Source organism: Rhinichthys klamathensis, unplaced genomic scaffold (assembly GCF_029890125.1).
Source record: "Rhinichthys klamathensis goyatoka isolate OS25496 unplaced genomic scaffold, OSU_Roscu_1.1 h1tg000006l_1, whole genome shotgun sequence".
Lineage (NCBI taxonomy): Eukaryota > Metazoa > Chordata > Actinopteri > Cypriniformes > Leuciscidae > Rhinichthys > Rhinichthys klamathensis.
The window spans coordinates 1323079-1336682 of record NW_026606559.1 but is presented as its reverse complement, the minus strand read 5'-3'; the positions used below and the strand labels follow the sequence as shown (position 1 = coordinate 1336682).

Genomic DNA, 13604 nt, shown 5'->3' with positions numbered 1-13604 from the left:
CTCTCTCTCTCTCTCTCTCTCTCTCTCTCTCTCTCTCTCTCTCTCTCTCTCTCTCTCTCTCTCTCTCTCTCTCTCTCTCTCTCTAGGGGATGAATGGTACCTGTGCCGGCTGATTCTGACCCTCTCCAACCTGTCAGATCTGCAGTGGGCCATGTTCCCCTATCCCTACCTGGCAGCTGTGGGCCCTGACACTGGTGCTGGCTCTGTGGTCTACAAGCTTGTGGCCCGAACTGGTGATGGCTCAGTGGGAACAGCTCACTTCCTATTGGTTGATGGTGGGTTTGATGGGCAGACATTTTAATCATCGGAAAACTGTCAATACAATCATTCTGCCAGTAACAACACTGCCCCACTTTAGATAGAAAGCGAATTAGACTGATGTCTCACATGCAGACATGCATTACATGATCAATAATTTTAACCCCATGCATTGTTTATGCTTGGAACTCAAATGGTTTAGCTAACACACTCAGCTTAGGTTTGCAAGAGAAATTCACAGACCTAGGAATGTACTGACAGGATGTTTAAAGTTTTGTTAAAAAAAATGTATGGGATGGATTTGCCATGAAATCATAATGGACACCAAAGACACGCTTTTATTTTGAAACAATGGCAATGACATGCCTTTTTCATTAGCCAGTTGGTTACTGCTGTAATCGAAATAGCATAAAGCACTAAGTCACTAATGAAATCCACACCGTTTCCATAGTTATTCGTTCCTGTTTAATGTACGTGATTTCATTTAGTGCACAGAGACCAACAAAGGTTAAATGAATTTGACGCACTGTGGAATTCAATCTACAGTAATTAGCCTAAAGCAAATAGACCAAATGTTCTTTAAACATACAACATATGTGTGCATGCTGATCTATGTGTATGTGTGTGTTAGGACAGGTGTGTTGTACTGGTTTTATTGTACCTCTAGGACATCTTCAGAAAATCATAACCTCTCATAATGGCTAGTCATTCATCATCTGATATGTTGTGACATTACAAAATTACTTCTCTGGTCCATAAGGATTTATACTCTGCTATAAATATTCGGTCTCTGGTGATATTACACTCAGATGTTTATCAAATTTGGCTTTAGGTGCCGTTGCCTAAAGCGCTCTTTCTCAAAGTTTTTGATCAGTCTTTTAGTTGAATGTCATTCATTGTCAAGTACAGGCAATTTACAATTTGGACTTACAGAAAGATTTACTTGTGCTTGCAAGAAAAATGGTCTTAATGTTTCAGGTAAAAATAGATTATAGACTTTGACTTTGCAGAAAATAGATGGAAAATATAAAACGGACAGTTCGGGTCTTGGGTGCTGAATGGGTCATTACAGCATTTCAGCCATGTTATGTTCCACAATAAGTTTGCTTTATAACATTTTAATGAAAAATTGCGTCCTTAACAAAAAATCAAGGCTGTGTTATTTTATGAGTATTTTCACAGCTAAAGGGTTGCAGGCATTTTACTGTACGTTGTGCCTTACAACATCCTTTAGCCTTGATTATATTCATATAGTAGTGTAAAGGCAGATAAAATAGTTACAGCACACTAATCATAATTCATTATGCAATAAATGCAGACACTATTGTTCAAAAGTTTCTTTAGATTTAGTGTGACATTGAAGACTGGATTAATGGCTGCTGAAAATTCAGCTTTGCTATCAAAAGAATAAATAAATTTCATTTATATATTTTCAATATTGAATATTTTCTTGAATATTTTTTAAATTTTAAAATATATTCTATTTTCAATCAAATAAATGCAGCCTTGGTGAGCATAAAAGACTTTCAGAAACATTAAAAAATCTTACCAAGCCCAAACCTTTGAACGGTTTGTATGCAAATATAACAATAAAATCATTGATGTCAGGTAGATAATCAAATTTTTCCTTTTATTTAGTAGCTTGTAATTGTGTATACCTGAATAGTCAATTGTTACATCAATTTTACTTAAAACGTAAAACAAGAAACTAACCTGTTCCTGTCTAAGTGGGCAGTTCTTATCCTGAATAAGATATTCTCCAAAGTGGAGATAATGGGTATAGACCATACATTTCTCATCATTATCATTCAATTTTTCATTATTCGAAGAGAGCTTGTAAAGACAGAATCAAGCATGATTCTGAATCAGAACCTTTGCAGATGAGTCTTCAAGCAGCTGCAAGAAGGGCAAGGCAGAGCGGGTACAGCTGGGAGATCTGCTCCGCCTCAGCAGCTGTGTTCTTCATCCACTTCCTCTTCCTCCAATCCCAAATAATGACACGCTCAAGGGGACAGCGGTTAAAATGAGCTCTTGTCTTGCTATTGTCCTGAAGGAGGAACAGAGGGGAGCATAATGCTCCTCACACACATACACACACAGATGCACTGAACCACAGCTGGCAGAAGGGTCCCTTACTCCTAATGTGTGTAAAAAGACTTCAAGGCTTTTATGACTTTGTAATCCTCTTGCACTTTGAGCTGAACTTTACAAGAGTTGCTGTTTTTAATATGTGATTATAAACAAGTGCCATATCACATTTTTTAGGCGATTTATGCAGATTTTTTTCTATATGCCACAAGTCATCATTTCAAAATTAGGCAGGTTGTTCCTACTATGCAATGCATTTTCATGTTCCTATAATAGGCCTATATGTCGTAATATACTGGATAAAAATGTTTTTATCTTTACATCTAAAATGTATATATATTTAATATAATTTTTGAAAATGTAAATTTTCTGTCAACCACAATCAGTGTTATTTTATTAAGATTTATTTACTACTATAGTATATTTTAGTACTTCAACTTAAACTGTTTATTTTAGTTTTTAAGCTTTTTAAGTTTTTTTCATCTAATCTTTTTTTTTATCTTTTTTTATACTGTATAGCATATTTTTAAAATATGTTGCCCTTAGACTTAACTTACAATTGTGTTTTATTTTATTTTATTTTATCTTAAAATTAAATGGGTGTGTTTTGTTGTGACAGGTGGGGAAGATTCATTTGAAGTGGACCGAACAACAGGAGAAGTGAAGACCACTGGGCGACCTCTGACCCCCAGTAAGGAGTACACACTGAGCGTCCAGGCCGTGGACTCGCAGGGCAGGAGGGGCCCGCTCGCCTCTGTGTTCATACTGGCCGGCTTCCGGCCCCCTCAGTTCACCAACACCACCTACACCATCTACATCCCAGAGAGCACTGGGGTGGGCCAAGCGTGAGTACAGGAAACTATGTGTTAGTGGGTGTGGGTGTGTTTGTGTGCATCTGCGTGTAAAAAGATTCAAAATTTGCTGCTCATTAGAGGGTAAGAGAAGGACTGTGTGAACGTGGCCAACTCTGAAGCTTTATGTGTCATCTGTTGCATGAAACAATTCGCCTGGAGGGATAGCGGAGGTTGAGAGAGGGGGGGCAGAGTGAATGAAGGGGGTTGTGGCAGAGAGGAGGAACACAGATGCATCATTTTGTCCCCAGGCTCTGAATTTGAAAGCGTGTTCAAATTCAAATATTTATTAAAAGAAACTTCTGGATAAACATGAAGAGCAGTGTCTGAACTTCTCCCTTCGGGCACTGGCACAGACCAGAGCATAATGATCTGTGTGGAGGAGGAGAGGACAACTAATCATGGAAAGAGAGACATATTAAAAAGAGAGGAAAAGAGAGACATATTAAAGAGTGTGGAGGGGAGATGACATGGGAAGAGAGCCACAAAGAACCACTATATCTCAGACATGCATTATTTCCCATTTTCCAAAATCTTGTGAGTTGCCTTGCCGTCTGCTGCCTACAAAAGCAACTGCGTTCTAAAGTCCCATTCACACAGACAGTGCTTTTACTATATATTTTATTATATATATTTTGGACGCTAATGGTCAATTTTTTTTTGGTGCCATACTGGCAAATTCCCATAGCTTTTGAAAATAATTTGTATGTTTTCTTGCTGCTTAAAATTAACATTCTACAGGCTAAAATGTGAATGGGGCATTTTAACTGAAATGTCTATTTCTTAAAAATAATTCTTAAATGGCTAATTTGGAATGTTTTACATCAAGGCAACTTGAACAACTTTTATTCAGTAAGGATGCATTACATTGATCAAAAGTGACATTTATAATGTTACAAAAGATTTCTGTCTCAAATAAATGCTGTTCTTTTAAATTTTCTATACAACAAATAATCCAAGAAATATCATGGTTTATTTAAAAATATTTAGCAACATAACAAGAAATGAAATAATAAGAAATATTTCTTGAGCACCAAATCAGCATATGATTTCTGAAGGATCATGTGACACTGAAGACTGGAGTAATGGCTGCTGAAAATTCAGCTTTACATTCACAGAAATAAATTACATTTGAAAATATATTACAATATAACATTTTAAATTGTTATATATTTATATAACATTATTATAAATTGTAATATAGTAATATGTAGTACTTTGTTGTATTTGGATAAAATACATAAATATATAATAATAATAAAAAAAAGATCAATAAATACTGTCTTGCTTGGTAGCTCACAATGTGTTTGGGACAGAGTTGTAGTTTTCCTATGAAATTCTATCTTCCCAGAGGAGAAATTCCTCACAGTTCATAGTACATGTACATGAATTAAATGCTGGCCTGTGCACTGAATCTGTTTCCTGTATGTGTCTGTAGGGTGGCGGTGGTCCAGGCTATCTCGTTCCAAAGGAAGAGTCTGTCCTATATGCTTCTAGTAAACCCAGGCAACCTGTTCAGCATAAACCAGGAGAGTGGCGCGCTCAGCCTGACACGTACTGTGGACTATGAGAGTGGACAACATCTCCATCACCTGCAAGTCAGAGCTTCTGAACCAGATACAGGACTGAGCAACATGGCAGAGGTTAGCACACCTTTACCTAGCTATCTAAACATGATCTTTCCTTAGATATGTATTGCTCTTAAATGTATTGTTCTTAAACTAATTATAATTTCTTCAGATTTAAAAGCATTTTTTAACCATTTTTATCTCCAAAAGTACATTTAGGTCAGAAGTACACAACTAGTTATTTTGTTGCTTTTTTTTCAACTTATACATTGTATTTACCAACACACCTTATTAGATTTAGAATTAGAATTTTATCCAGCTGAAAACATTGACAGTCAATCAGAATCCATCCTGCCGTAGCGAGCTCGAACATTTAAAGGGGCAGACGAGCACGCACTTAGAATAAACTGAATGATATCATCCGCTGGTGTGTATGCTAATATAGTTATCTTTATAGTTATTGTTCTTGGTGTGAACGGGCCTTTAGGCCTGACATTATGATTCTGTATGTGTGGCTGTCAGTCATTCGCATCCAGGCCTTGCACAATTTCATGACGCATCTGGTTCTTTTAGAAGAGAAAGTTACATATGCTTTAATACACACAATAACACATAAAGGTACACACAAGCACACACAGAAACAAACATACACATATCAGCAGAAAAGCAGTAATGAGAGATTGTGTGGCACTGAGGCCATCAAACACGCCACAGCTGTGGCTGTTGCCACTTATGAGACTTGGTGGTGCATGTGTAAGATAAAGTGATGTGACAAAGGCAAAGAAATATAACAGATGTTTGATCTATTTTACCCATCATGTTGTTGTTGTTGCCGTTATTAGAGGCGCAAATGTATCCATCCGTGTGTGCGTGTTGTTCACACTGTTGTTGTTCCATGTTGATCTTCTTTGTTTGGCAGAAGTTCCTCCAGATTAATTGAGTCCTCTTGATGGACTTGGCTGAGACACAGTGATGTGTAACTGCGTCTGTGCCAGCGCCAGTCACACACACACACACACACACACACACACACACACACACACACACACACACACACACACACACACACACACACACACACACACACACACACACACACATTTTAGATAATTGTCAGAGTCACTGCCCCCTGCCAAATCATTACACCATCTGTGAAGACGACTCCATGAGTAGTACAAGCTAGAACAGAAATGAGATGAAACAAAATGAGAGAAGATGAGAGGAAAAGAGACCAGAAAAGATAATAGACAAAACAATATCAGAAAAAAAGAGAGAACAGAGATGACTAAGGTGAGAAGAAAAATGAGTTTTTTGTCTAATGAGATTAGACAACAGAGAAGAGAAGAGGTAAAACAAGACAAGGTGAGAAGAAAGAGAGACGAGACAAGATTAGAAAAGAAGACACAACATTAAAAAATGAAATGAGACTAGAGGAGATGGAGATAAAAGAGACCAAATGAGTTGACGACAACAGAAGAGACTAAAGACAAAGGTGAGATGACGCAAGATGAGAAGAGAAAATAATGAGACGAGAGGGGAGGAGATTAGATGAGACAAGAAAAGAAGAAATGAAGAGAAGTCCTCTTAGCATGTGAAAAATAATTTCATAAATAATAATGAAGCTCTGCTCTAAGACTCTTCATCCCTTTTAGACCCCTCTTGTTGTTGTTATTAGCAGTAATGCTCCTCCAGCAGCAGACATCAGATTCATTACTGCCATATTCAACCTCTAGCAGCCATGAAACAAACAGAACGTTCCCCTCTGTTGGGCTGATTCCCGAGAGACGACAGCAGAGAAAAAGAAACCCGTAATGCAGCGCTACATGGGCTTTAAGATGCTGTCCTGACGGCTTCAGAGCTGTATGGTCAGCTATGGTACTGTGTGTGTGTTCTGTGTAAGGAACTTTTCCCTCTTGGCAGTTCTGCTCCTCTGAGATAAGCAGTTTTGCGGGACTCTCCCTCACCATGACTAACGCTCCCACTGAGAACACGTACCTCGCTTTCCCTCTGCCTCTGTTCGGTCAAAGTCAAATCCCGTGCCAGTATTCAGTTTGACTGCTCACAAAATCACTGCACAGAGAGAAGCCTGAATGTAGATACAGGGCCTCCATAAGCTATCATCTGAGCTTCAGTTGAGATCGGCTACATTAAAGTCTACACACTGAGTTTGACTGCGGTTTATGTGTGTGTTTGTGGGGTGGTTGCGGCATTTGCATTCAGTGGCTTCTGCCACAGCTGTTCTGTTCTGCTTCTGTGTCTTCTTTTAATGTTATTCCATGTTTAATGCTGTTCTTAACCGAAAGCCTTCAGAAAGACAAGTGACTCAGGACATTAAATGTGTCTATTCTCATGCAGGGTTTTAGTCCCGGTAGTCCCTATACAGATATTTAGGTCAAGTCAACTATCTTTCAGGAAGTTAAATTGTCTGTCATATACTGAATTTTAATGGAAAATTTGATTTAAAAAAATGCATTTGGTTACAATGACAAAAGAAAATTTTACTGATGGATAAAAATATAAAGAAAATTTACAACCCAATCCATCAAGGGATAATTTGTAGCTCACTTACTCTCATAATAATGCAAATATAGGCATGTTTTTAATAATTTTGTATAGCTATATGAATTTTGCATGGAAGGTCAGTAAGGACTCTGAGTATGTTTGCAGAGGTTGTGTGATAAATAATCATTATCTATCATTGTGATGAGCTGGTTTGCAAATGTTCCTGTCTTGTTCTGTTTTCATCTGTCAGTAAAGTATTGTAATGTTTGGTATTTTTAAAGCGTCATTACAAGATTCTGTGGCAAGAGCTATTTTAGTCTTGAGGCATATAACACAATAGAACATAGAACCGATTTCTATCAACTTAATGTAAAGCATTTTAAATCATCCATTAATGTTCTTAGAATTTGGTAAAAGACATACAGTTGATGGTTAATGCCTCTGCACTCACCCATCAATAACTCTATTCAAGTCATTTTGATGCTTTAAAACCCTAACTAAAATTAATTGAATATAACTTGAATGTTTGGAAGGAGACTTTTTTTTGGTGGGGGGCTATATTTCCATACTTGTCCACATAATGACGTCTCTCTCTCTCTCTCTCTCTCTCTCTCTCTCTCTCTCTCTCTCTCTCTCTCTCTCTCTCTCTCTCTCTCTCTCTCTCTCTCTCTCTCTCTCTCTCTCTCTCTCTCTCTCTCTCTCTCACTCTATCTTATTTTCTTACTTATGCAGGTGGTGGTTCACATCACAGATGAGAATGACTGCACACCAGAGTTTATGCACTCCATTTACAGTCGAGACAACGTCCCTGAGACCACCCCAACTGGTACATCATTACTGCAGGGTGAGTGTCTGTTTCTCGATTTGTCTCTCTTCTCATCTCTGTTACCGTCTCACTTTCTGTCTCTCTGTCCATGTTTTTCCCCCGGCGGTCCTGCTCTTGAGGCAGGTGCTGTTGCCGTTTGCTCTGCGGGGGCAACTGTCTCTTCAACTCAGTCCTGTAATTATGAAATAATTCATTATGGCAGCACTTTCTGGGTGGTAAATGGATTGTAATCAAAGCCAGCTTGGTGGCTCCCAGGCAGAGGAGCTTTTCTGCCCCCGTCTTCCTCTCCTCTTCAATCTCTCATCATCCTGACTACCTCTGTCAAGCTACTCAGGCCATCAATCCTCCATTTTGTGCTTTGCTGACGTTGTTGGCTCTATAACCACAGGTCAGAGACTGTGACCCAGCATTAGAGGTGGGATCTCCGCAGTGGCACTTGGATGTGGTGAGGTGGGGGGTACGACCCCCTCCATATTCTCCAGATAATCACTTCTGATAGAGACAGGCAGCTCTGAAGAAGAGGCATTCGTGACCTCCTCCTCTAAAACACAATCGTGTCAGCCCTCTCTGCGATCATATCGCTGTAATTGAAGGTGTTTTAGTGGCTGAAAGAACATGAAGGAGTCGTGGTGTTGCGTTTCAGAAAGAAGCTGTAGTGAATTAGTTGTTTATTAGCCCTAATTGCCCTTGTTAAGACAGACATTAATATTACTATTGCTTATATTTAACGTTTGGGATTTAAACATTTTAAAGGTGCATAGCGCAGGTTTCTGAGTTTTTGCAGAACTATGCCCCCTCTGGCGACAAGCGAAAACTGCAACCAGAGATGTGCACGCTCATGGATCACACGCACGCTTGCACGAGCTGTTCATAACCAAAAGAGCATCAGCCGCACAAATCTTTTGTTGACAGTCATAATGTCTTCAGAGGTAATAAAGTTATAAATCTGCAAGTAATTTTAAATATATGAAAGGAAAGGCATTTGAGTAAATTACACACTTATGTGTGAGGGGAAAACGGGGGTAGTATAAAAGTTCGGTTTTTGTTTCCATCTATCTCCATGTATGTTGAACTGTTTTATGTGTTTACTGTATCCACTTATGAGTGTATTATTATGGAAACACGTTCATGAACAATATAAGTTATTACTTTGTAAAAGCTCAAAATAATAATCATACCATACACAGTTGGTCAACAAAGTACACTCAAATGTCTCACGGTAATAAACAATCAAATGGCACTATGACGTTACTGTAAAAGCCAAACAGGCTAATCCGCCGAATTCACATTCCCGGGAACAATTTACTATTTTTTACGAAAAAGAAAATATAGCCAATGCAACGGCGTTCTTCCTTGTTGGTCAAGGACATGAGCACCTTATCATGTTAGCAAAGTACACAAGCTACCGGTAGGTCATACACAAAAACATAGGTAACTTTAGCTTCTTTTATGGGATATGTTTTATGTTGTACTATTCTTCCGAAGACAATTCCTAGTTTATGAACCTGTTCACTGACAATGGTAGTAAAACCAAATCTGATTGTACATTTATCTAGCTTACGCTAAAGCATTACACATTTTACGCATCGTCATTTGTTGTCATAGATTTGCCGTATCAGACATTAGAGACTGGGTTATATCTTACCGTTTTATCAAGAAAAAAAGCCAACTGAGGATCCCGTTTGAGACCAAGAGCAGACCGGAGATCTCTCCATTTGTTGAATGCCTTCCCGAGGTTGACTCTCGTCTTACTCCAACGCCTGTCTGACTCCAATTTGGACCTTTTGGTGGCACTAGACAAAATTTTTCTTTTCTTTACTTTACGTGGAGTTTGCGTTGGGGTTTGGAATGGACTACAAGTCGGTCTCTTTGAATCCATCTTCCACCTTTGACGCACGAGTTGTCTTCTCTGATGCTGAGAATGGCGGCGCCGGCGAATACACAAACCTGCGAGACATAGCCTGGTGAGCGTGAACGCGCATGACGTCACGCCCAGTCTCAAATTCGAGCCCGAATCCCTCTTATATATTTTACTGTACAGGATTATAGAGGCAATCTCAGTGCGCAGAGAAGGGCTCATTCAGCCCATCAGGCAGTTCTTTAAGCATGTATAGGATAGAAAAAACAGGTATTTTTAACATGAAAAGTTGCGCAATGCACCTTTAAACACTATTTTTGCTACACGCTTAAATTATACCTCAAATTTTCTTAAAGAGAGGTGTGCTACTTTTCTGAGCAAATAGGTTATATAATACGGGCAGAAAAATTAGGGATGCATCGATTTGATTATAAATCTGCCCAATTATGCCATAATTATTTTCATGTTAGCCAAAATTCTGTACGGTTTTGTATAAATAAATTTAAAATAAAACAAAAATCATTTATTTAAAATGCTATAAGTGAATTTAGGCAGGAAAAATTTTAAAATTCAGTATGATAAATTAATATTAATTTTGAGATTTGCTAAAGATTATATTGAAGTGTTCATTTTTTTCCTAAAGATTAACTTTAAGTGAGCATTATATGATGACAAAGATAGTCTTAACATTTGTTAAATATCCAATACTATACAGGTATATCCAGTATTGACTGATGCTAATAAAAAAAAAACTTTGGCTATTGGATCCATTATGGAACCAACAATATGGGTAACATTGAGTGTCTCTAGTAAAAATTCAATAATTACATTGAAGGATGGACCGGAGCCATATCTAGAGACCATAAAATCAGAGAGACCTCTTGGTGAGCTTATTTGACATGGGCACCTTAGCAACCACATAGCAACATGTTAAAAACCACTTACAGGCAAAAGCACTTAAAAACATTAAAAATATGTGAAATTAAAATGTAAACAAGCAAAATTAACACACAGTACAAAACGTAAACATGATCTGTACATGTTGGACTATATGTGTGAATACATGCATGGTGTCCTTTTCATCTCTGATCCAGTTGTATTAACAGTCTCCAATCTACTGGTTCTCTTAGTATCGAACAAAAGCTAATGAGCTTTGTGCTCAGAGGCTGGGAGAATCTTCTCACCCAGTGCTCATCTGAGATCAGAAGCCCAGAGATGCCCACCATTTCAAAGAGCTCCTCACCTTCTCCGCAGAATCTTCAGTGATTAACGACCCTAAATTTAGAATTTGTTGTCCACAAGCCTGCGACTCTGATGAAAAGAAGCAGAAAAGAGAGAAAAGCAAAGCAACAAGGAACAGAAGTGAGTCAGATCTGACAGACAGCATGCTTTGTGAGGCACATGCACAAATCTAGAATGCCAACTGCATTTATGCAATTCAATTATGTTTACATATCGCTGCGCCGAGTGAAAACATGCACTGTTCGCTTTCTGCCGTATGCAAACAGAAGGATTCCTGCCTCTGATTCCAGTTGGCTCTTCTGTTTTAGTGTGGTAACGCAAAACAACTTTCTTTTTCTGTCTCTGTCTTCTTTCTCTTCTTGTTTCGTCTCCCTCGCTCTCTTTCTCTCGCTCTCAACATGTAAAAGCAGCAGGTTCACACAAACACCAGCTGGGGCTGTTATTTGCTTATCAAATGTGTTCTGTTGTGAGCGGGGGAAAAAAAAGGAAAACACGGAGCAATCGTCGACTGTGCAAAGCCTGGCAGAAGGGAGAGAAGATTATTATTGTTGTTTACCTTAAAATGGGATTAGACTGTAAATTGGGTGCCGGCTTTTAATAGGGCCTAGCAGGAAGAGAAGTGCAGAACGCTCTCCAATTATCGCATGGAAAACTTCTCGGAGAGGATTTAGCGCACGGCGAAGCAACGCACTTAAAACTCGCCCAACCTTAGCCCACCTTCCTTCCAGCCTCTCTCTCTCTCTCTCTCTCTCTCTCTCTCTCTCTCTCTCTCTCTCTCTCTCTCTCTCTCTCTCTCTCTCTCTCTCTCTCTCTCTCTCTCTCTCTCTCTCTCTCTCTCTCTCTCTCTCTCTCTCTCTCTCTCTCTCTCTCTCTCTCTCTCTCTCTCTCTCTCCCAAGCCGCCTAACTGGTATGTTTAATTTAGCCCTGGTCTCTCGTTCGCATGCATTAAATATGGTAATAGGTAGCCCTAAGAGAGTGTATTAGGGCTTGTATTTTTAATGAAGCTTCTGTTTGAATCCTGGCTGTATGACTTTGACTTTATATGCTTGCTCGACTGCTCCGACTCTTGTTTTTACGCGTGCGAGGCGCTGACACCCACCCTTACCCACCTGCTTCCTACCGCCGCAACAAGTCCTCGGCTTTTTTCTGCTGTATGTTGCTACATCTGTGGATGCTATCTATTTGCCTTGGAGATTAGAAGTCCGTCATGTGGCTGTAGTAAATGAGTGTGCTAGCTGGCTGGGTGTGATGACAGCTTGCCTCCAGTATAATGATACAGGACGTCTGACTTTGGCTGTGGGCCTAATGACAGCAAAGCCTTCCTCCACTTTTACTTTTGATCTGCTTCAGTCAACAGCAGCTTTTCACCGTGCCACTGACAGATGGGCACTTAAATTGATCAAATATAGAATTGGCCTCCGCTACATAGTTTTAATTAATATTGGCTCTATTAATATGACACCGTACGTAATTTAAAAAGCGCTTAGCACAAGCAGTCCAACAACTTCAAACAAGACGGTTTTCAGTGCTATACTGTGTCCCAACTAGGTAAATCTCACAAAACCCTCCAAGATGGATGGATGGATGGATGGATGGATGGATGGATGGATGGATGGATGGATGGATGGATGGATGGATGGATGGATGGATGGATGGATGGATGGATGGATGGATGGATGGATGGATGGATAGATAGATAGATAGATAGATAGATAGATAGATAGATAGATAGATAGATAGATAGATAGATAGATAGATAGATAGATAGATAGATAGATAGATAGATAGATAGATAGATTGATAGTTTAGGACACGCCAATACACACACAAAACCTTCCAAAAAACCACACAAGCATTGGTCATAGTGACAAAAAAGCTTGTAATTGATAGTGAATAGCCCCATACCGGAACATTCCAGGCCTAATGAGAACACAACTGTCTGAGAAAAAAATAGAGATGATTGAGAACTGACATTGTTTTCAGTGCCTGACCCAGAACAGATCCCCGCCAAGGTTGCCTTCACCACAATTTACTGCTGTGTTATTGCTAGCTGTTGCTTTTAGTCAACGTGACCTGATGTATAACATGGCTCTTTCATCCCTCTCTCTCTAGTTCTGGCAAGGGACTGTGATACTGGCCTGAATGCAGAACTCTCCTACTTCATACAGAGCGTGGACTTTGACATCTCATCTCAAGGAGTGGTGAGCCCCAGTCAGAGGCTGGACTATGAGAGACCCAATCACATGTACGAGTGCACGGTGGTGGCCGTGGACAAGGGACGCCCCCTCGCACAGGCACAGCCTCCATCCGGATCCGCATGGCCAATGTCAACGATGAAGCCCCTGTCTTTTCACAAACTATGTATGATTCTTTTCCTCTTTCTGTTTTCCTTTTCTTTTTGTTTGATACC

The 13604-nt window shown here is 39.4% G+C and overlaps 2 protein-coding genes across 2 annotated transcripts in view; both read left to right on the top strand.

The window, feature by feature from the left end:
* plekhf2 (pleckstrin homology domain containing, family F (with FYVE domain) member 2) overlaps positions 1–13604 on the top strand; it is a 218134-nt gene that overhangs the window by 7416 nt on the left and 197114 nt on the right. The gene's annotated exons all lie outside the window — the stretch shown is intronic.
* The window catches only part of si:dkey-22o22.2 (neural-cadherin), a 116663-nt gene that overhangs the window by 57376 nt on the left and 45683 nt on the right, over positions 1–13604 (top strand). The window contains 6 exon segments of the mRNA XM_056257029.1: positions 87–275; positions 2966–3191; positions 4636–4840; positions 8000–8111; positions 13307–13471; positions 13474–13555. Of these exon segments, the coding sequence (XP_056113004.1) occupies positions 87–275; positions 2966–3191; positions 4636–4840; positions 8000–8111; positions 13307–13471; positions 13474–13555 (979 nt within the window).